Raw genomic sequence first — 23,627 nt, 5'->3', positions numbered from 1 at the left:
AAAATGCTGCCTGTATTCTAAATATCAATATTTCTGTGTATGCTGCTTTTGTGTTCATGTTTAACAGTATATTTTTTTACTTTACATCTAAAGATGTTCCCTTAAACACTCAGTCTGTGGTTGTTTGCCTTGCTAAGGCAGTGGTTCTAATGCTTTTCTAACTGAACATCGGTGTTGGTGGAGGGGTGTGGCAGTGTTTCATCACTCTCTAGATCTCCTTTCTTCTCTTCCCTCGTTTGCCCTCTCCTATCCATCTCTCTGTCTTTTCCCTTCCTCCCTTTGGTGTCCCTTTCTCTGTTTTTTTTCTATGGGAACAGGCACAATCCGTAAGGCTCAGAACCTTCTGAAACAGTACTCTCAGCATGGGCTCGATGGGAAAAGGGGGGGCTCTAACCTCACTCCTTTGGAAGGTAATGAATCTTGTCTTTCGGTGTCAGAGTTCTTCTCAAACAATCCAGGGTCTCTCTCGCTCACAGAAGGCCCTTTATCTTGCTTTACACAGCCAGAGGGGTGACAGGGATTCCCTGCAGTCTCACAGGAGCTTTGGAGGATAGACTGAAATTGAGTGAAGTTATTTCGCAGTGTACGCATGCTTTGGTTTTGCGTGCCTTATGGGAAATGAACAATTTTAGCAGTCCGTTTCCCAAATTGGCGTTGTTTAGAAATTGTTCTTAAGATACAGGTGTGACACCAAGCTCGCTTTTAATTCTGATTCAGGTTACATTGTAAAGTGTGATCCTTGATATTAATAATTACAATGATTCTAAAGAGCTTTGATGTAAAGACTTCTTAACTTTGGAAAAAAAATACAGGGCTATAGCAAAACTCCATTGGCATCTCTTTCAAATGACCCTGTCTAAGGTTTGGATACAAGATTTATGAGTGACATTGTTAGTATATTGTATTTCCATCCTTAATTGCTCTACAAATATTACAGGCAGTTTTCAAACCTATCTGACAAATACTGGTTATGTCAGTGTTCAATTTCAGTGTGTAAAATGAAGGATTTTAGAGAAGCTATTTGCTACTGAGGGTAAAAGCTCCTGTGACAACTGGATGTTCTTGTCTTCAGACCCACGTCATAGTATGCAGTCCAAATTCACAGCCTCTAGACTTGGCCTGTACCAAACTCTCCTTACGTATTGATGCATCGGTATAAATATCGGTGATAAGAGAGAAAACCCCAAGAGCACACCCCTCTGCACTCAAAATCTCCGCACTCTGGCTCAGAGGCCTCCTTTGCTTTTCTTGCTGGGTGACGGTAGTCGGTGTGTGTCTGTAAATAGTCTCAGGTCCCACCAAATTGCCCCAGGAGTAGGCCAAGGATAACGGCAATATCTCCACTACTCTGGCACCCTGCTAGGTCATGATCACGACCTGAGGGTCAAACATCTCTCTGACGCCCTGAATGAGAAGCACGGGGCTGTGGTGGGTAAGTATGGGCATCAGAGTGCACATTATCTGTAGACCAAGTCCTTGGTATTGCTGGACCATACGATGTTTGTGAAATATTACGAATTCCTTAAAACACATTTAAGCTTATTCTGTTAAGCACTTTAGACTTGTCATCAAACATGTAAGAAAGCCCCACAAACAGCATAAAGAACTTCCTGGTCTTATATGGTCTCTGTGGCTCAAAGTGGAAGACATTTTCAGTCTGTACAACCTAGGCCATTACTTACTTTAAGGAGAGCCCTGTGTACAATATTTGCAGTGTTCATAACTTGCTACAATATCAGTCATTTGAGTATTGATTTGCTAACCCATTCAGCAGAAATACTCAGTTTAATATGATGTTTTGTGTGATTTGTCATGGTTTAGCAATATGTACTGTATGGACAAGCACTGTGCAAAAAGACTAAGGTTTATTACACCACTGGATAAAAAAGGTAAAAGGGTAGTTTTATCAACTGGGAGAAGTATTTGAGGTTTGTAAATTAAAACAATCTTTCTTCTCAAAAGTGGTATATTTTCCACTTACTAATCTCTTCGGAAGTAGCCTTTCACTTTATGAAGGTCTCGAAAACTCCTCTTTAAAACATTGCTGTCCCATGTTTCACCTTGAGACCAAGTTAAAGCATTTTTCTTTGAGAAATAAAGAGACTAGACAGTTAGACTAATGTTTACTGATGCATATAAAAAGAAGAAATGTATACACCTTATTTTATTGTTTTTGAAGATATCTGTGTATAATTAGTGTATCCAGACATTTTGTTACATAATTGTTTTTTAATACTGTTAAGAACAATATCCTCCTCCTCCTTTAGTTAAAATATACCTTACCTAAAGCCCAGCTGTCACATTATACTTATTTTTAGTCTTTTCATTGTTCTGTGTTTCAAATGTCTTTGTCTAGATTTTTTAGAGAATGTTTTAGAAAAATATCTCATATTAAAAGCTATTTAAACCATAACCAAATGAGAATGTCTTAGTAAGGCAGAGTTTAAATCTTTAATCCTTTGGGAGTTTTACTTATACATTGTTAATGTGCTGCAGATCAGGAACAGTTTGATTACAGAACTGACTGATCTATGAATTTTCTGTTAATAGGCAAAGATGACGTTCTGGACATTGAGATCGACTCCTACATGCACTGCATCAGTGCCTTTGTCAAGCTAGCTCAGAGTGAATACCAGCTGCTCACAGACATCATCCCTGAACACCATCAGAAGAAGACCTTCGACTCCCTGATCCAGGTCTGATTTCCTTATTTCCATCTTCTTAAATTAGGCTGTGGATTGGAACAGCTGGAGGTCACCATTTTAGAACTTTGTTTTTGTGTAAAAATGTTTCTCAAGATTTTTGCGTCTTGAGTGAATTGGGTTTCAAACAGCATCCTCATGTATTCATTATGTTTTTTATACAGAAAGTGAGAAATGAAGGTGAGGTATAACACACAATTCCCAATTCCACATCTGACTCTGTGTGTGGAATTCATTTTTATTCGAAAGCATGACTTAATTTGTGAAATTTGTCTCCCCGAGTAATTGATCACATAATAAGGCTTTGTGTTCCATTCAGTTTTGGTGGGGGGCATGTCTGCAATGCTGAGATTGCAGCCCTTTAGGTTAAGGCATTTTATTTTAATGAAAGAAGACATTGTTGTGAAACAGGAAGCTCTGGATAACCTGATGCTGGAAGGGGACAATATTGTTTCTGCTGCACGAAGGGCCATCATGAGGCATGACTACTCGGCCGTGCTCACCATCTTCCCCATTCTCAAGCACCTGAAGCAGACCAAACCGGAGTTCGACCAGGTCCTGCAGGTAAAGGGTTTATGCGATTAAGGTCATGCATTGCTTTTCTGCAGCAGATTTATCCTTGCGACAAACACGTCATCCTGCGCTTAACTTGACTTCTCTTGTGTCGTCATGTTATTCTTCTGATTCTTTGGCTATTCTGAATGAGTTCCGGAGCTTTAGATTTTACAAGAGGCTTTTGTGTAGAATAAAAAAATCTATTAGTCCACCCACCTCGAGTACTTCAGAGTATTCAGAACTCTAGCTGCTCCTTAGCACTTACTACTGATTTTTTTTTTCCATCCAGCTGTCTCCCAGGTAAATAAAAGGAAATGAGAATGTCAAGGCTGGGCTCTCCTGTGCTTCACTGCAGCTATGTGCTTCTTTTCAGGGGACGGCAGCCAGCACCAAGAACAAGCTGCCCACACTCATCACCTCCATGGAAACCACCGGAGCCAAAGCGCTGGAGGAATTTGCAGACAGCATTAAGGTATGAGCAAGTCCTGTTCACAAATAGACCAAACCCCCCAACCTGAAATGTTTTAGGCCAAATGAATTCATGTTAGGAGTGGAAAGCGATAATCAGTCATTTCTGTGGAAAGCAATTATCCAGCTCATTTTAATATTTCCACTGAAGAAATTGCACTGAAACCTTTTGCTCTATTGCCCGATAAATCACTTTATGGAATTGTAGCTTGATTTTATTTCTCTGAGTAAAGGTCTGATTATGCGTTCTCTGGCTCTCTTGAATGTCCTTCAGGGGATGCCTGATTATAATTTTTATGTTTTAAAAGACTAAGCCGTTACCTCCAAGAGAATGAATAGAAATGATTAACTGATTCTATATAAATTGAAAAACTTGTGCACAATTGGACAGCCTTTGCTTAATATTGTAGTCTTCATTTCATTTTCACTTTAGACATGCATTCTCTATAACCCCATCTTTATTAGTTATTAGTTATTTTCTTGTGTTGCTGACCATATTGATTTTTTTGACAGTATGGGTTGTGAAATATTGAACGCTATTCTAAATACACATTCCTGTAACACGCAATCCATACTTTTAATGTTTAAAATTGATTGAGAGCAATTAAAGTTCACTTAGATCACGAGGTTGATAGAAACAGTTGTGTTGATTGTCAAGTGCCCTTTAAAGAGCCTCTGATTCTTTCAACAGAATGACCCAGATAAGGAGTATAACATGCCCAAGGATGGAACTGTCCATGAACTCACAAGTAACGTAAGTTCTGTTTCACTTCTAGATAAAAGAAGCAGTACACATTAACCGTCTCGCACCCAGCACAAAACACAATCTCAAAAGGGCCTCAAGCTTTTATTTTCTCTCTTAAAAACATTCATCCCGACATCAGTTTTGCATAGCATTTCAAAATCGAATTAGCTATTTAAACCATTATCAAGCTACAAACTAACAAATGGGGTAGATTAGCTGAATGGCTTCCTGTCATTTGCAGTGTATGTTCTTTAAAGAAGGGCAGGGAGGCAGGGAATACACTTTTGCAATCTTCTGACACTCTGACTGGCACTGGTCAGGGATGAGCCTGGTCCTTGCCGGTGACGTATTGACTGCGGTGTCCCTTGTCTTGCAGGCGATCCTGTTTCTCCAGCAGCTGCTGGATTTCCAGGAGACAGCTGGGGCCATGCTCGCATCCCAAGGTAGGAGTGGTGAAGCTCTGAGCTCACACAAAAAGCGTCGGCCGCCACGTACACTTGCTCAGACGCGGTGCAGGTCCAGAGATGTTACTCATTTTTAACTGAATTCTTGAGCTGGATTTTTTTTCCATTTGAATAATTACCGGAGCCAGGGAATAACACAGTAGAAAGAGATGAGACATCTTAGTGCTACACATGTATGATAAAAAGTGCCATTATATTGACTAACTCTGAAAACCTAGATCAGAAATCATATAGTAAGAGTTTCAGACTCGGTTCCCAGAGAAACTTATGTCTTCCTTAGTAGAATGTAATTACAGTAACTTTATTCTTGTCTTAAACATAGAGCATTTCTTAAGGCTTTTTAGATTTGATTACTCACATCATTCACTTTATTAAATATATCTTTATCTCTACAGTGCCTCTGAGCACTACACTGAAAGCATTACTTTTGAATTTAGTTGCTTTTTTTTCTAAACCCATTGTGGGGAATCTTGGCTTGCAGAGATCAAGTACTGTGCAGCTCCAGTGAACGTGAACAGCTGTGCTGGCAAACATACATTTTGTCCCATTTTGTCCGTGATTCAGCCGGCAGCAGCCTTTTCCATTAACAGCATTTGAAAAATTCCTCACCTGTGTCAATGGCAAATGAAGCTTCCCAAGTCAGTGTCCCATCTGTGTGTCCCTCTTGGCTGTCCTGTCCTGCTGCTGTAAGCACTCTTTCATTCGTTTCCTGCTCCTTTCATCCATCTGTTTCCAACACTGCCTCTCCTTCTGGATCCTGCGGTTTAGCCCTTCGATGCACTGCTAGTACAAGCTCTTCTGTACTCCAGTCTCAAACCTGCAGTGTAACTAACCATGTATTATTGACCACTTGTATAAGCCATGATGGATGCCAACATCAGTTTGCGCTTTGAAGCCAGTACACTTACTCCAGAAGTAAGGAGGTGAATTATTGATTTTCATTAATCATTTCATTTCTAAAGTGATTTTATTTGCACATTGCGAATTTTATTTTCGGGGATGTTGACATTGAATGGGATTAAAAGTTAAATTATCAGAAATTACTTTATAAAATTAGAAAATTCAGGACTTTACAAGTGAGTCAATTTATGATCCAAAATAGCCACTTGATTTTTACCACCGCAAACATGGAAACGTGTCATTGGGATCTCTGCGTTGTGAAGTCCCAGTGCTCAAAGGGTTAACACTGCATTCTGTCTAATCCTTGCTATCTGGCTGTGTTGGGTTTGCTTACTCTGTACTAATGAGACTCTCTAACTTGTTGCACTTTGCCTCTCTTTCTCTTTCTCTCGCCTCTGCCTGTACCCTGTAGTCCTTGGGGACACTTACAATATACCTTTAGACCCCCGAGGTAAGCACAGAAAATGGCAGATTGACATCTCTTTCCCCTTAATTTTTTCACCAATGGACAAGGGATCACTCGCTATAAACCTTCAGAGCAGAGTGTACCCTCTTACTTCTAGACTGACCCGTAGCAAGTCGTTTTCCTTAAAATTGTGTGATGTGTTAAAGCCATTCACTTTCTCTTTTTCAGTGGCATTACATTATCCAGATTAAAGACCGATTAGTAGTTATTAGTAGTGAAGTCTCTCTGCAGGTGAAGAAAATAAATTGAGGTTTTCAGTGAAGACTGTTCTGTTACATGTTATAAAAGACCATAATGGCTGCTTTAACGGAGATGATGAAGACAGAGTGAGAGTGGGTTCAAGGGATGGGCATGCTGAGGTTAGTAGGGTGGGAGTAGGAGGTCAGGACCCTCTCGGCCCCCGGGCACTTTCAGGATGGCACTTCTGTCAAAGCCCTAGAGGAGCTTCCTCTTCTCCAATGTGTGCCGACCCTCGGGGCTGTGCTGCCTGCGACCAGCAACTCCAAGATGGGCAAGTCAGAGGAGCCTGCCTGCACTTCCTCATTCTTCCCTGGGCAGCATCAAGCCTTGAGCCCCGCCATGGAAAAACACACATCTGGTGGATCCAAAAACAAACTAATTGTCAGTTCTTAATGAATCCAATTAAAATATTAAGTAAAAAATATAGCGTTTTAATTCTATGGAATAATTCCAGTGTACCGTGTTGCTGTGGTGTTGGGTAATGTCGGCTGCCTCTGCAAGTCATACTCAGTAATTCCTGCATGAAAATTTGCCATTTAAAGAAGTAATGTACGTCATAGGACTGTTTACTGCAGTTAATTGTTAGCATTTCAGAGAACAAATGTAATAGAATATCTGTGCAAATGTTGTTTTTGTTTTCTTACTTATTTGTCCTATTCGTTTGCAGAAACCAGTTCCTCTGCAAGCAGCTACAGCTCAGAATTCAGCCGGCGGCTCCTCAGCACCTACATCTGTGAGTTTCTCGCCCTGGGCTTTAGAACGGAGGGCACAGCGAGCAAGTTAATTTGACAATCGATTCCTTCTTTAAAATTGGAAAAAATATAAAGGAAAAAAATGGATGTTCCCACTTGTACAGATTATGAGCAGTGGTCAGCTCCAGAGAAACAGAAGTGGGAGACATTTAGTTGTCTTAATTACTGTTTAATATAATTCTCGGCTGCATCAGCTATGGCACTTTTTTGTGTGCAGTGGGGTCAGCATTCATAAAAAGTAAGAGTAATATTTCCAGTTAAAGCAATACTAAAGTTTTAGGTTGATCTGGGATTAGTGGGTATGAATGACAGGACTATATTTTTTGTTATAATGTTAAACATGAAATATTAGTAATTTGCTAAGCAAAACAAGCTTTTGAGAGCACACAAGCTATTTTGCTTTTTGTCGGCTCCTGAGTGGCTTAGCTTATTCACAGTGCTGGCTGCAGCTCTGTATTCTGGACATCACTAGTTCTTGCCTGTGACACCCCAAGGGCAAGGAGTTTCCCATGTAGCAGTGCATGGTTGGCCCATTTTAGCTTGCCAGGCTATGGTCACCCCAGTGGCCTGCCAGGTTCCTAGGATCTTGAAAGGGTTAGTATGGGGAGTTGCATTGTTCCTCTCTTCTTCAGTAACTAGCATGGTGAGACCCAGTGTTAGAAATTGCCCTGACAGTTGTTCTGACATTTCTCCTTCATGGGCACGAATGGTGGTGAGCCAGGCTGAGTTGAAATTGGCAGCTCCAAAATTGCAATTGTAAAAATGAACCCATGCAATTCCACAAAATAATCAGATGATTCCTCGCTTGAGGAGCTTGTGGGTTACAAATATAGAAACGCATAGCTTTTTATATCTGTGTTGCACAGAAACACCAAGCGAAAGGTGACCGCAATAACGTGAAGCTTCATTGTGTTTCAAAGGCAAGGTGCTTGGAAACCTGCAGCTGAACCTGCTGAGCAAGTCGAAAGTTTACGAGGATCAAGCACTGAGCGCCATCTTCCTCCACAACAACTACAACTACATTCTCAAGTCACTGGAAAAGTATGTGCCCTGGACAATTTTGAACACATTTGTTTTATTTAGTAATGTGCTTTCCCAAGTATTCTCGATACAGTTTCTTGGATCCTGGGTCTGATTCTGGGCTGGGGGACAGTCTGGGTGGAGTATGCATTCTCTCCCCCAGTCTGATGAGTTCATTTTCCATTTTTAAGTTGCTCCTGGTTTGGACTGGTTTCCCCTCCAGGGTGCAGTCTCCCCCTGTGCCCTGTGTTTTCAGGATAAGAACCAGGCTACCAAGACCCCTCCCAGGAATAAGTGGCTTTCTAACAATGCAGATCCTTTTGATTTTTTTATTTAAACTGCCCCCTGTGCGTATTTCATGGTTATAGCTTAGGAAAAAAAAGATGTCCCATACTAATACATTAAGATGTTTTACAAATAGTTTCCACAGTCTGCTTGGTGTGACCATGAGATAGGTGGTGGTTTTGAATATTTCTGATGTGTTGGATCTTTTGTTCTCAGTTCCAGTGCTTAGGGACCCCCTGTGTCTTTTGTTCCATGTAAAACTAATTGATATCTGCAACTGACCTTGCTTAACCAGAGCTTAACTTAAACCTGTTTCTGCACTAAGTCTTTGATTTCAGAAATACTCTGAGGCAGATTTTAGGTAGTAAAGAAATTTAGCACATGGAAGCCCACACACCTGAATGAGCGTAGGTGTAAAATCCAGGTATTGGTTCACTGTTTGTTAATATCCACATCCAGCTTCCACTGGAGATCACAGCCTAAGATATCAGAAGAAAGTCAGAAGACACTTGTGTCCTCTAGGTTCATGATTGTAACCTGTTCCTTTAAATATGTTCGTGGAGTAGAGTTTGTTTTCCCTGCTCATAAACTGAATTAATGTAGGTGAGAACATGGTGGTGGATGTCTGTCAGTGACCCTTCCTGGTACTGTGGCACTGATTTGTATGATTCCTGTTGCCTGCAGGTCTGAACTGATCCAGCTGGTGTCAGTGACTCAGAAGAAAGCAGAAGCTTCATACAGAGAGCTCATTGAGCAGCAGATTCAAAATTATCAGCGCAGGTAGAAGACCATGTCCAGACCTCTATTGGTCTGTTCTTTGTGTACACTGGCTCCGTATTAAATGTCTTCTTTGATTGTGTATCTTTTAAGATATGGAGCTGAGCAAAATGGCTTATTGAACACGAGGAGAATACAGAGATTTAATCTGTACAAAACTGAATTTTCTACTCTTCAGTATAGGCTTATTTAGTAATATTCCAAGAGTTGGTGAAAGACACCTTTTTGATTATAAGTGAAAGTTACACCTGTAATGCTGCATTTTGGCAATTTATTAAGTTTTAATCGGGAATAGTCATGATTCCATGCCATTGCAAGTCCAGGTAGTCCTTAATTATCATGTCTGTCTACATCACTTGAATTAAATAATTAAAGCTCAATTTAATATCACTTACTGGAAAGTTCAAAGTCCTGTAATGGCCTAGAATCCAGGATGCCAGGATGGACTAACCCTGTACTAAATCCACCCTTCTCAAGATGGGGAATTATTATTTATACTAGTGAAGGTAATAATGGAGTTCACGTTGGACCCGTTCTGTTTTCCAGCTGGCTGAAAGTAATTGAGAACCTGACAGACCGGAATATTCCTGTTTTTCAGCCTGGTGCTAAGGTAAATTTACATCCAATGCTTCATGCACTGAAACATTGCGTTTCCTGAATGTAGTTGAAAGCATGTTTTTACATTTTTTTTTGTTTGAATCAGTACCGAGTGGCATCGCCAACTGTTTCTTTGTTGTTGTGCCATTATATATTTTCAGTGTTGCTGAAAGTCTCACTCCTGTGTTGTCTTTGGTGCTTGTGGGTTTGAATATTGTAATATATTATTCAGGAACTACTGATGTTGTACAGCAGGGGGAGGTGCAGTGTTATAAGTTAGGTTTTTCCCTGATATCCTGATGTGGAGGTTTATGATTAACTGGTATGCCCTATTACAAGATGGCATGAGAAGGTAATCTGATTATTTGTGATTAGCTATCCTGGTCTGTGTCACTCTTATAAAATGTTCTCATTGTCACTGTTTTCTTCCTCCAGCTGAAAGATAAAGAACGTCAGATGATTAAAGACAAATTTAAGGTGAGCTTGTTGTATTTTATTTTTTATGGTGCCTGTAAATTGGTAAGGCTCATAAAACATATTTTTGCTGTTTAATGTGTTTTTAAATGTGAATATGTTAATCTTTGTATACACTTGACAATCATCAGCTGTTAACCTAGGCTTGTCTGACTTCTGTGTTTTGTAACGGGCATTTCACAAGTGAGTCACTGGAAACTCAGAAATTATCACTCTCTCAATCACTGGTTGCTTGGTTTCTAGGGGTTTAATGATGGTTTGGAGGAGTTGTGTAAAATCCAGAAGATCTGGGCCATTCCTGATAAAGAGCAGAGAGATGCTATTCGACAGGCACAGAAAAGGATGGTGTCAGAGGCCTACAAAACTTTCCTGCAGAGGTAATACTGTGGGTCTGTTCTGCTCATCTCTAAACGGGAAGTGCAAAGTAATGTGCATTATAAAAGCAGAATGATGCAGGTAAATTAATATAGGAACTGATACTTTCAATCAAATCAATTTACAGAAGACAGGGTTTGAACCAAATATTTTTTTTTCTTTCAATGAACAGAACACAGTACGTTAATTAACTTGCCTGCACATAGCAACATAGTAGCAGAGTACAGACTTTAACCAGGACTTCAATCAGTGCAATAACTAGCACTTAATCTTGAGCATTCTACCACCTAATCTCCACCATTGTATTTAAATCCAGTGTGGCCACTAATTATATCAATGCAAACATCATGTTTACAATTGTGCACTGTAAACCACATCCCTGAAAATAAATGATTAAAATGAATACTAATTCAGAGTACAAAATAATTAACTTAGTCTTTACATAATAATTCACAGATTATTAGGATCTCATCTAATAAGCAATCAGAAAGGTTTATTTTCAAATATCTGCTAAAACTATGGATATTTTTCATTTCACACAAACAGGACAATACTACTACAACATAAATGCATGTTTTAGTTTATTAGGATACCGTCTGTGTATCAAGTAACTTTTATAAAATCATTATTTTCTGTTCTCTACACAGATATGCTAACATTGCATTCACGAAAAACCCAGAGAAGTACCACAAATACAAACCCGAGCAAGTGGAAGAGATGATAGAGAAACTGTTCGACACATCGGCATAAACCCCAGCTCTGCCCACATCATTGTTCCTTTTGCAGTCCTGTGCAGCTCAGATTCCTGCTTCTCTTGAGACACTAAACGTGTGTTGAATGCCATGGTTTGTTTTGTAAAAATAAGTGTATATACAGTATCACCCTCTTTTTTTGAGGCACTCGTAAGGATCAATTAAAAAGACTCCAAAACCTTTTCTGTGTAAAAGCTTGATCTACCATATAGCAATTTTTTGTTTGCATAATTAGCAATGGAATAACAAGGATTATACAAAAGAATGGTGAATAATTAAGGCTTCTCTTAAACACGGTTATGGGGTTCAACAAATGTGGTCTTCAGTTTTACAATTTTGTTACTAGAGTTTCTATATTCAGACAAACAGTTTTTGTCCAGTTATGTGAGAAAAGAACAGAATCTAATGTTGTAATTTACCATATGGGCTCCTACGATAATTCCTGAGTCAAAATAGATGTATCAGGAAGTTTCCATTGCCTGAGTGAAAATAGGTGTTTTTGTATCGGACTACAAGAAGCTAGAAGTCAAAGTGGTTTATTTCACAGGGAACGTCACAAATAAAGTAGAGCATTACTACTACGTATAGGATAAAGGAGCCCAAGTAAACAAAAAAACAGATTTTATCCACCTTGTTGGCAAAGCACTTTGAATTCTGTGTGTCCTGCTCTTTCTCCTGCATGTTTTCAAGGACTTTGACGATCCTTTGCAGCGAACGATTATCCAGATGGGGTTCAGTAACGCAGCGTAGCAGTTCCAGACCATAGCCTTAAAAACAAAATAAACACCCCTCTCTCCTTAACACAGCCTAGGAAAAGCTAAGTATTTTGCAGTTAAGTTTCCTTATCAGAATTCTGTAATAAACATTGTCATTTTATTTTTCACACAACAGTGATTATTTGGCTTCATGACCAATGTATTATTATTATTATTATAATTATTTTTCCTATCGATAAGATAATTAATCTCCCATCAAAAGCAATTTCTATGCTATTTGTTCTATAGACGTTATAAGCTTTAGCTTCCCTTAAGCTATCCTCATCTGTATAATCTTTTTGTATACAACAGGAAAGAGAAACAGCATAATCGTATACTGAACTGCTTCCGGTTTTTGGTGCAAAATGTCACTATTGGGGTCTTCTCTTCTTGCATACAATGCACATCAGCAAAATCCAAGCAAGGGACTAAAAAAAAAGAAGCTAAGCCTCTTCATATTTTTTGGCCATTGTGTGGTTGTTGGCAAACCTTAATGATCAAAGAAATTCCTGACTTTACCTTGCATTTCATTTTTATTGTCCTGGGATTCTCTTCTGGATTTTGCATTTGTGTCCCTGAATATGCTGCACCCACTTGCGTGAAAGGAGAAGAGTGAGCCACCCACTGCCAGTTGTGTGACCACCATTGACTCGATCATACTGAGCACCAGGAAAAAGAGGCACACGCAGAAGTGATAACCTAGGACAACAGAGGGAAGCACACCTGTCTGTCGTGTGTGATATCACAGAATGTGTATCTTGTTCCCAAAGCCCTCCTAAACTTCTATTGCTTATATTATGATTCATGACTATGTAAGGTGTTAAAGTTAATTAAGTAAGGATTAAATAAAGATCCATTTTTAGGCATGATGTAGTAACATCTAGCTTGTAGAGTGGAATCTTTAGCTTACGGTCCTATCCATGGAGGTATTCTTGTGAGTCAGACCAACAGTACACAATGTATCAAGATCAAGCATTCTCACAAAATGGGAGAACAAAAAAAACAGTGCTGTCTCAGATAAAACACATTGTACATACAGATACAGAACGTGTTTTGTTAATTTTTTTTGTTTCTTTATTTAAAGATACTGCTTTGCATATCTTTCACAATGGAGCAGGTGTTCCAGATCAAGCAATGGAAGGATATTTAGGTATCTGCTGGGTTCTGTGATCTTGCCGGCAACCCACTTGTTATTTTCCAATATTCTAATACATGATCTACAGATTAAGAAATACTCTTTTCTGTCTGTGAAGCTTTATCTGCTGGAATCAAGTGAACGTAGTACTTCATACTTCAAAATGGCAAACATGAGCAAACAGCTTTGGCTTGCTTATGTTTTCTTTTCAGCACTGGCCTGTGTTTAGGTCAGGCTCTGCTGTGTGTGTTATTCATCCCCTAAAGAGAAAATGGAGGGTTTGGGTACATGATCCTTATTAAGGACAGACTTTGCTATGGCATACTGTGTACACAATGGAGAAGGTGTTCCAATTCAAGCAGTTCATACTGTAGATGCTTGTTTGCACTAAACTGCCAAATAGGTTTTGCTCATCCAGTGATGGCTTGTCTACTCACGGATCAGAGGCGCACACTGGCTTGTACCAGGGAGCATGTCGGAGAGGATGAGGAGGAACATGACGAAGCCAAGGACCAGCGTGACTTTGAAGGAGATGCGCTCCCCTTCAACCAGAGGTAGAATGAAGCTCACTATGTCGGCCAGCATGATGAGAAAAGTGGGTATGATCAAACTCACAATCACATTGAAGCCCCGTGTAGACAGGGAGACCTGAGGTGGACAAGGAGAGGAGGCAGTTGAGAAATGGTGGACGTGCAGAAGAGCACACAGTGGGCTTGATGGAAATAGGTGAAAAATTGTCAAAACTGGTAGCTGTCAGCAACAGTTCTCAATTTGATTTGATGGGATAGAGCTTCTTATCTCCTATACATATGGGTAGAATGTGAAGACAGGATTTACCAGAAAGACAGAAGCGTTTCTCACTTCATCCTTTCTGACATCCACAGCTCTCCAGTCTCCTCTTGTTTTACCGATCAAGCTGATTCTTCCAAATGTCACCTTTTCACCACAGCCTGAGAAAAAAAATTCACATCACTGAAGGGTGACTGGAGATCTGTCAAATACACCATTTTAATTCCCAATTTCATTTGAACGGACCATGTGGCATGTTAAATGTTTTCTGTCATCTGGAGTTAGTTATAAATCTGTGAACCACACTCATCACTTTTACAGCCTTATTGTCCAATTGAAATGTCCTGTGTTGATAGATTGTATGAGGGAATAAAACCATAGGGAAGCAAATGTAAAATCAGAGAGTGAGGAGCAAAGCCAACACAGGACATCATGGGGAAACATGAGACACACGGTTTACTGCTGTGCCTGCTTTGCTTACCCACACAACAAAGGGCTGACTTGCTTTCAGTGTGGGCACACAACATCATTTACTCAGTTGCAAGATTATGTGCACAAAGGAGGAGTTAGCTCACTACTAATTCTGCTTTTTAGTCTCTCTACACATGAAAAAACTGACCTGTAAGTGAAAGGTTGGCTAAAATGGAGTCCTGTGCAACAAAGATTTCTGTATCCATTACCGTCATCCAAACTCATGCAATGCAATCACTGCCTGTGAGCCATACATAGTGCACCCGCAAATTGCAGCCCATGAAAACATCCTTGTCTGTAAGTCATGTGGTTTTATACCTCTTCGTACAGTATATCCCTTTGATCCACAAGACACATCTAGCAGATAAAGGCAACACTCATTTACTTTGGAGTGAATTATGTCTGATGGGTCAGATTTTAGTAATGATGGCTGCCTTAGTTAAATTCTGAGATTTCCCCAGGAACAGACTCATGCAGAAAAAATGGGACACAGCACCAGGCTTTACACAGGTGAGGAAAGCTCCACAACCAAAAAAATCTTTTTCATCTCATGTTTAGGCATGAACATGCCAGGAAAAGCAATGAGAAGGAAAATTCCCTTTGTTTTGCCATCACAGTTCTGAATAGAGTTCTGATGTAGCTTCAGAAAAAGCAGAAAGAAAAGCAGAAAAAGCAGAAGGTTGGGAAATAGACAGGAGAGCTGCTTCCTTCCTCACCCTCTGAATTCCAGCCATCAAGAGCGATGACACACCAGTCATTTGTAAAGGGATAGAGGTACAGGTTGAAATCACATCCAACTGTAATCCACATCAGTTCTTTGTGGTACACAGTGCCATTTCTGAAGACCAGTAAGTGAGACGATTCAGGCTGTGTTTCCACTTTCAGCCTGAAAAGTGAAAAATGTTTTAAAAATTAGGGAAACTATTTTGGAAAAAAACCCTAAATCAAATTACCAACCATATAATAATAAGCTTTCCTTCACCTTCCAAGGCAACAGAATTTTATAAAGCCAGCTGTCTCCTACTACAGTAGCTGCTCCTAAAGCAGTCATAGCTTTGCAAAAGTAATTTGCAAAAAGAGCATTATTTACAAGAATGAAAAACGTTTGGAACACACAAGCACTAATTCAAAACGGGTGGAAATGTTCAGTATATGTGTCAATATATGTAAGCCAGTTTTGACATAGAAGAAATGGATACAACATTAGAAATTAGAACAATGGATGAAAACGCCCTTTGTCACCTACTGACTACTTAAACAAAAAACAACAACACAACAACAAAAGCTTTGAGAGACTCACGCATTTTTCACAGAGAGACTAGGAATCCAGACATCACTCACTGGCAGCACAACCTCCTCATAGGGGTATGTGGAGTCCCAGGAAAGAGATGAATCATTCCAGACCTGGAATCGCAAACACCTTTCGGATCACAGTGATTTCAGGAGCTACTCTATATATACTATAGTAGTAGTAAAAAAATAATTAGACTTTTCTTGATGAATATACCTGATTATACCTGAAGAAAACTAGTGAGGTTTGCAGAAGATATACAAATAGTGGAAAAAGTGATCAGATAATGTGGCAAAGGAACTAAAAATACAGTATCATAGACTGGAAAAACAAAAGACAAATGAAATTCAACATAACTAAGAGCGAAGAAAGCCAAACTAGTAGTTAGATTATACAGTGTGCTATATATATCACAGGGTGATTTGGAGCTGCAGGAAGGTACACATGGAAGGGTTGTGGGGTTTTATGTAGATTTTTCTATGTTGTGGAAGCAATGTAAGAAAAATAAACTCAATAGGATTTATCTTTAAGTCCTCACTGGCAGATCTGCATGCAATTTTGGTCACCATCTAACTTAAAAAACTATAAGCCTAAGATAAGTCTCTTCAGTCGAGAGCACAGGAGTGGAGATTTGATTCATGTGTATACAAGTACAATCCTAAGGAGTACAGACAGGATTAGCCCAGGGTCAGAGCTAAAAGCTAAAAGAGAATTAAGCTTGAAAAGTAGAATTGGAATGCTTCTTTACACAAAGAGATGTGGGTATCTGGAACAAGCTTCCTAGTTAGAACTCTGGGCACCTTAGACGTATTTGGATACAATTTTAAAGTACTAATGTGTAAAATGTGCCTCATACCCTCCTCTCTTTTGCAAGTTTTTTATGTTCTTATATTTCTTATATTCTGATTGAAGTCCCTTTCATGTGACAAGATTCTCAACGTGCTTTACAATTAAAATAACAACCAAGACAATACAAGACATTGGCAGAATAACACACAATCCTCGAAAGTGAACGGTTTTAAACATGAGGAAATCCGCAATCTGAAATATTCCTGTGTATGTCCGGCTCTCAATGTCATTGGGAAGGAATGTAAAAAAGGACATTCGAAAGCTGCGTTGGGCTCATTATTAAACTCCTAGTTTGAAAATGTGAAGGTCATTAATTACAGCCAGACAACATCACTAATTGCCGAGTGTCCTAAGCTGTGTTGGCACTGGTTCGAACCTGGGGCATATTGCTAGTAGCTATAACTGGGATTCACAAGATGAGCTCTGCTAGGGCTCCCCTCAGTTCTCAGTGCAACAGTGGCATCTGTGAGTCTTTGGTTGCCTACAGGTTTGCAGTGTGTCAGTGATACACTGCCTCCAGTCACTGCTAACTCTCCTGTTGGGAACTGTGGTACATGGATAGAATAACAGTATGCAGAGTGACTGACAGGTGGGAGTGACAAATGAACATGTCTGCAGGTCCTTATTCTTTCTACACGGGCTTACGAGAGTCATTGCTGCACAAAACTGAGTATTAAATAATCGGCGATTCAAAATTGGGTAATATTGTCACGCCCTCTGCAGCCAGGGGGCGCTCCTACTCTGTCCTGCCCCTAGTTTCCTGTCTGCTGTCCTTCCAGTCCCTCTCTTTCCCTTGGGCTATATTTCCCTTGGGTCAGCATTGACGTTCGGCTGTCCTGAAACCCGCCTAACCACCCAGGTCGCCCCACGTCTGCTGCCTGAGGGCATTGGTTTCTATCGGACTCCTGACCTGCTGAGCCCGGGCCTTTCTCCCGTTCTGCCACCACGCATATGGGTCTTTTTCCGCTCTCCTGCTCTCCACGGTTAGTCCCTTTGGACGTCCATGACAAATATCTAAAAAATGTCACTTCATTTTTTTAAGAAGTTAAAAACCTGATGGAATTTCAATTAACCATTCACTTCTCCATTAAAGGTACAAAGAAATACTCTATTAACTTTTTCCAACATTTTCTAATGGAAAAAATAATGAAAAGAGACAGAAATGTATCTGAAAGAAATATAGAAAAGGACAGATAATAAATTGAAATATTTTTCTAATAAACATAATTAAATCTGAATCGGACTCACCATGTTTATTCTTAGCAGGCTTGAAAAATACAGATTCTGTGTATTCTGGGGAGAAAAAGTCAGAAACAAATGAAATACAATCAAACACAAATGCAGATTTAAGCTAAATTATTTTTTGACATGTTTATGTTTTACTGTACTGCTACAACACTAAAACAAACTGGTTGTTGATAATTCATATGATACAGTATTGAGAAATGTGTGTACAGCAAGCCTTTTACATGCATGTCAGTCCACTGGGATCTCAAAAGTATATAAATCCACCACATTAAAGGGTCAGATTTGTGCTATACCTGGTTTGAAGTTCCCATTGCATATCCAGCCAAAATAAACCGCTGTACTTCGATGTCTGTTTACTTATGTTCACATTTTGAACATAACCCTGGGTATATGAATGACAAACGGCTCAGGAAGCACAAATACACATAAGGAAATTGAATATTTTGACACTTGCCACTTCTAGAGTTTCAAATGTGATGTCCTTCAAAAACACATTGACTTTACAGTCCTTGGTCTCTGGTTGAATGGATATGTCTCCATTTCTTTGCACTAGACTGGTGGCCAAACATCTTCTTGTGTCACACTGAGAACTGGACTGAAAAAGCACTAGGAGACAGGGAAGTAATTTAAATCATACAACATTCTTCAAAACATATTTTAAAAGAGCTTTAGAATGGCGTAATAATTATTAAGTGATTAATAATTGCTTAAATTATTCCTACTGTAATGATCACTTCAAATAAACTTTCTTCAATTTATTTTCTGCAAATATCCCAATCTGCCTATAAATTAGCTTAATTTGCTGAATTTAACATTATATTAAACCTTTTATTCCCACAGTTACACCTCTAACCCAATCTATTACTTAATTAAGGAGGTGTGTAGCCCAGATGTGATAATATGCATATTTGAAGGGCATATCTAGATGATACAGAATATTTACAGTTAATTTTACATAAGTTTAAACATGTTTAAACTTAAGACATTTGGTATTGTCAAAAGTAATTTATGGCCTGTGAATTTTCAAATGTTTAATTTGTGCTTAAATGTTCTATAATCACACATTATATGCAGGAGCCTCATAATGAGGGGGGTTTAATTTGTTAATATTAAATATTCTTTAAGAAGATTATCAAATTTATTTTGAAAGTTCTCCATTTAAAAATACAACCCTGTTTTAAGAAAAACTGATTGGAAATCAAGGTAAACAACAAGATACCAGACAAAAAAAAAAAGCAAAATGCACATCTTAAGGTAGGGAAATGTTTGATCAGTTACATAATTTTAATGAAAACTGGGCTATTTCACACAGACAAAAATAACAACCAGTCTCTTTCATACTAGAGTGACAGAGTTGTAATACTATACTGTATTGCTAGTTTTCTGCTCTGTATCAATTAAAAGCATTTTCTGACACTTCCTTAGGTGATAAATAACAATAATTCTCACCTGCTAGGAAAAGATGAAGACGGAGAATGCTCTGTAATACCTTACCACAGTCTCTCATTCTGACCACTCTCACAGTGCCTTAAGAAGACAGGAGACTGAAACAATTACTGGATAGCAATTATCATTCAAACTCAGCTTGGAATATATAGTTATATATGAACATGGGAAAAAAATGATCACAGTAATAACAAGAATAGTACCAATTTTACTGCTGCCACTCATGATAACTAAAGATTTACTGGTAGTACTTACCTGAATATTCAGTATGTAATTTCAGTAGACTTAAATTTTCTGCTATGTAAGCAAATTGTCCTTGGTAAAAATGCATTCTCTGTCATCTATTTGTAACTATACATTGTCACTACAAAGCTACATGAAAAGTTATACAAGAAAACAGATTAATTAAGTGTCTGTGGTCTTTACACAATGGAAGATAATGTAAACCTTGCTGTAGAGCTGTAGCAGTAGAAAATCTATCAATATAATAGAAATGAAGGCGTTAAAATGACAATTTTTTCTCATGTTTAAATTGTCAATATCTGATCGAGATGGAGTTTTACAAATCAACACCTTACACTGCTGGAAACAAAAAGAACTGGATTTACGTCAGCCCACGGCTAAAATCGAGAGACCAAAAATAACAAGTAACACTATACTAGAGCTTAGAAAAAATGTACAAAATGAGATTTTCTGTTCTGATGGTAGTTACAGCACTTTACAAATTATTCTCGTGAAATATTTAAAATATTTAGGATTAGTCCCTTTGTCCATATACATATCCCCGTGTCAGCTGAATATTGACAAAGGATATACAAATTTAAATTTTAAATGTTTATAAATATATTATATGGAGTATACCATCATTTCTATATTGAGCTATGCAATTTAGCAGTACACAAATCTTTAAATTCACATCCCTACCTTGACCACACCAAAAATACCGACATTACAAAATATTACACTCCCCTCCACAAAACAAAATCTACACACTTTGCAAGAAACAAAGTTTCTTAACTGTGTGGATCCCTGCTTATCAGAGCAATTAGTCATAATTACCAAGTACCTTTCTATCATGTACAGAACTGAATGAGACCTCCAGGCCAAATCGCACGTGGTACTTTTCTAACAGCAGCTTCAGAAACCTCAGAAGACAGGTTCGGTCTCACCAGACGTACTGCAGATGTTGAGCTTGGTTGTTCACTTACGCTTTACAGGGGGTGGGTGCTGGTCCTAAGTTAAAAGGGCTCACAGGAAAACAAGAGGATTAAAAAAAATCAGAGAACTCAATGTCCTTTAACATGTCCTTCCCACTCAATTAGTGTGTATTTACATACTGCAGGTACACAACTGGTTTATTCGTTTGAAAATTGGCTGCTCTCTTCTCAGGTTTGTCCACGCACAGCTGAGTACTTGGTAGTTAAATGCTGCAGTTTTTCATAGCTATTTTGCACATTCTTTAGTACCACTAAAACTGCAGGACCGAGAATAATGACAAGCTTGTCATCGAGGCATTCAGCTGGGTGGAAGCATTAAGATGGAACATTCAACAACATTTTATTTAGCAGTGCAATGGTCCATTAAGACTGCTTGCATTCATTTTCCTGGCACACAAATAGGGCCCCATTTTTGTTGTTGTCTTCACAGTTAAATGTTTATATTCCCCCCCAAAATAAACACAGGATGTGTGATAATAACTTCTTTTGCCACAAATCATTTTAGAAGACAAAACAATTGGAATAAAAACATGATGGACTTGTGTGAAGGACTGGTGTCCCATCCATGGTGTATTCTGCCTCGTGACATAAGCATAAGTGATAAAGCAGTTAGAAAATGGATGGCTGTGACTGACTTTTAAATTGGCAAACCTGAATAATTTGTTCTCGTTAATGAAGCTGGTCTACATCTCGTTCGGATCACAGCTTCACAATTACATGAAGATGGAGGTAACCTTCAAAGCATCCATCTCTGCTCGTGCGCAGTTCATCATTATTATTTTCTTTAATTGTCCTGCTCTGCTCCAAGACCAGCAAGTGTAGCATTAATTAAAAACCCCTCTCCCCCTAGCAACACTTCTAAGCCTATCTCTAGAGAATTAATTCAGGAGGTAACTCAGATCCAACAATGTGCACATTTGAAGAGGAAGTTGTTGATCTAGCAGATTAAATTAATTCCTTGAGCTTCATCAGTCTGATCACCCCGGCCTCCAACAAGTGACTGCTAAAAGGGAAAAAACTGCTTAGTTCAGAAGGCAGTCTCTCATTCTTTATTCATACCTTCAACTGGTAGTGAGGCAAAAGCAAAACAGCTGGATCTTCTCCATCATGTCTCCACTCACTTTGAAAGGAAAAATGCTGCAGGATCATCATATCTGAAATAAGAAATGACTGTTAAAGAACTGAATGCAGCACACAGAACTTTAAAGTCCTGTGAAATTGTGTGCTGCAGGCAGTAATCAGGTCTTACAGTAGGCTGAATGGTAACAAAGGTACATGAAAAAGCAGGATTACTGTATATACAGTACCTGGCAGCAATTGCCAACCTCACTACTGCAGATCCAAAATCTTTCAGGCCTTTCTTTCATCTTCATATTATAAAGACAATAACAAATGTTTAGTTCTGTGAAAAACGATCCAATTTTCACATTCATCCTCACTACACTAAATTCAACTCTAGGTTATTGTGATTTTTTTTTTTCCTCTGTGTTGCTCAGAATCATCTTAAAATTAATTTTAATTTTCACGATTATCACGATTTCGTAGATTATATGGAAATAACCAACAACTCGATATACAGAAGAGCAATATTTACAGTTATGAAGAACTACGTACTGTACAAGGTCCATATTCCTGTTTTAACATAAAAAGTGACTGCATTTAAAAAGTGTCAAGAAATCTGCATCAGATCAACCACTTAATGGACATTCTGAAATTATTTTGTTTTACTTCTGTTTACTGACTTTTTGTGTCTTAAATTCAATACTAAATTCAATACTAAAAACCTTAGTCACCTATACACATTCAATAGAAAACAATAGGCACAAATAGAGCTCATTCAGTAGCTATCACAAGAGGGATACAAAACGATCTTAATTACATGAATTACATTTTTAGGCTTGATGTAAGATGTTTGTGCACCTGTATAAAGTCTGTGTGACATGCTTTACTTCCCTAGAGTGTGGACTAAACTAAGCAGAATACAAGGGCTATTGAAAACACAATGAGTCTTTTATCATTACTCTTTAGTTCTGCTTTTGAAACGAGACTTAATTTGCTGCTATGTAAACTGTTTGCATTTCGGGATCTGGTATCAGTTCATGCTGCTTACTTGTTATTGGGAATGCCCTGGTTGTGAATTAGCAAGGAGCCCACAAATGCTGGTTGTCCCTAGACTAGCCTTGAGAGCCTGGTACAGAAGGCAGCCTGGGCTCAGGTTCTGAACGGTACAGAGTTTAATGGTCTCACTTGCAGACTCCCCACTATGAGCCATTTCCTTCCTTTGCTCAAGTGTGAGGGTCTTAGCAATGCAGTGAGTGCCACTTATCCTACAAACAATGGCATTTTTAATTAAAATGCTAATGCTTTGCATCTGAATCTCTCACTCTTAGTCTTTATCTGGAAGGCAAGCAAGAGGCTACTTGACATTTGCTGTCCTTCCTCACAGACGTTAGACATATTTTGAATAGAGTGTCACTAGACATGAGGACCATACTGGGGCATAGCAATCACTTGCTAATAAATCCATAACCAATAAGCTCTCCAATCCAATGGATATTTATTGTTCTGTGTCATTGTGCTTTGTTGTACTGTCAGTATTGATGTACTGAGCAGATTGTGGGAAAGCGTTGTCTATTATACTTTGCAAGTCTCGGACAAACAGCGTGAATACAAATCCCAATGTAGATGTATATATGGCAAATAAAGTCCTCCCTCTCTACAATGTATTCTATGCAAAAACAGAAAAGTAGATGGGAAAAAAAAAACAGATTTCAGTCGGTCTTTGAAGTGCATAAAGCACGACTATTTAGTGTGCAATTAGTGTCTCTTTAATTCCCTGGGAGCTGCCGATTCG

General features: G+C 38.8%; 2 protein-coding genes across 11 annotated transcripts in view; one reads left to right on the top strand and one right to left on the bottom strand.

The window, feature by feature from the left end:
* The window catches only part of exoc7 (exocyst complex component 7), an 18,961-nt gene extending 6,501 nt beyond the window's left edge, over nt 1-12,460 (top strand). For 2 of the 8 annotated variants that reach the window (XM_006635175.3, XM_015356434.2), the window contains 14 exons: nt 318-410; nt 2,551-2,696; nt 3,114-3,266; nt 3,631-3,729; nt 4,417-4,479; nt 4,847-4,913; nt 6,247-6,285; nt 7,208-7,273; nt 8,213-8,333; nt 9,282-9,377; nt 9,921-9,984; nt 10,407-10,448; nt 10,689-10,822; nt 11,468-12,460. In XM_006635175.3, the coding sequence (XP_006635238.1) occupies nt 318-410; nt 2,551-2,696; nt 3,114-3,266; nt 3,631-3,729; nt 4,417-4,479; nt 4,847-4,913; nt 6,247-6,285; nt 7,208-7,273; nt 8,213-8,333; nt 9,282-9,377; nt 9,921-9,984; nt 10,407-10,448; nt 10,689-10,822; nt 11,468-11,570 (1,286 nt within the window). In that variant the 3' untranslated portion in view covers nt 11,571-12,460. Of the gene's footprint in view, nt 1-317; nt 411-1,363; nt 1,433-2,550; nt 2,697-3,113; nt 3,267-3,630; nt 3,730-4,416; nt 4,480-4,846; nt 4,914-6,246; nt 6,286-7,207; nt 7,274-8,212; nt 8,334-9,281; nt 9,378-9,920; nt 9,985-10,406; nt 10,449-10,688; nt 10,823-11,467 lie in introns of all 8 variants that reach the window. The other 6 variants (XM_006635176.3, XM_006635178.3, XM_006635177.3 and 3 more) reach the window with 5 other exon arrangements.
* LOC107078530 (5-hydroxytryptamine receptor 3A-like) overlaps nt 11,385-23,627 on the bottom strand; it is a 25,992-nt gene continuing 13,749 nt past the window's right edge. For 2 of the 3 annotated variants that reach the window (XM_015356438.2, XM_015356439.2), the window contains exons 2-12: nt 21,833-21,927; nt 20,623-20,803; nt 19,560-19,637; nt 18,565-18,716; nt 18,111-18,155; nt 16,023-16,126; nt 15,439-15,608; nt 14,300-14,412; nt 13,900-14,110; nt 12,847-13,026; nt 11,385-12,339 (exon numbers count right to left, since the gene is read on the bottom strand). In XM_015356438.2, coding sequence (XP_015211924.2) covers nt 12,092-12,339; nt 12,847-13,026; nt 13,900-14,110; nt 14,300-14,412; nt 15,439-15,608; nt 16,023-16,126; nt 18,111-18,155; nt 18,565-18,716; nt 19,560-19,617 — 1,281 coding nt within the window. In that variant the 5' untranslated portion in view covers nt 19,618-19,637; nt 20,623-20,803; nt 21,833-21,927 and the 3' untranslated portion in view covers nt 11,385-12,091. The other variant, XM_015356441.2, reaches the window with a different exon arrangement.

The sequence above is a fragment of the Lepisosteus oculatus genome, chromosome 9, assembly GCF_040954835.1.
Source record: "Lepisosteus oculatus isolate fLepOcu1 chromosome 9, fLepOcu1.hap2, whole genome shotgun sequence".
Lineage (NCBI taxonomy): Eukaryota > Metazoa > Chordata > Actinopteri > Semionotiformes > Lepisosteidae > Lepisosteus > Lepisosteus oculatus.
The sequence above is the reverse complement of the archived record's forward strand: the minus strand, read 5'-3'. Positions and strand labels throughout refer to the sequence as shown.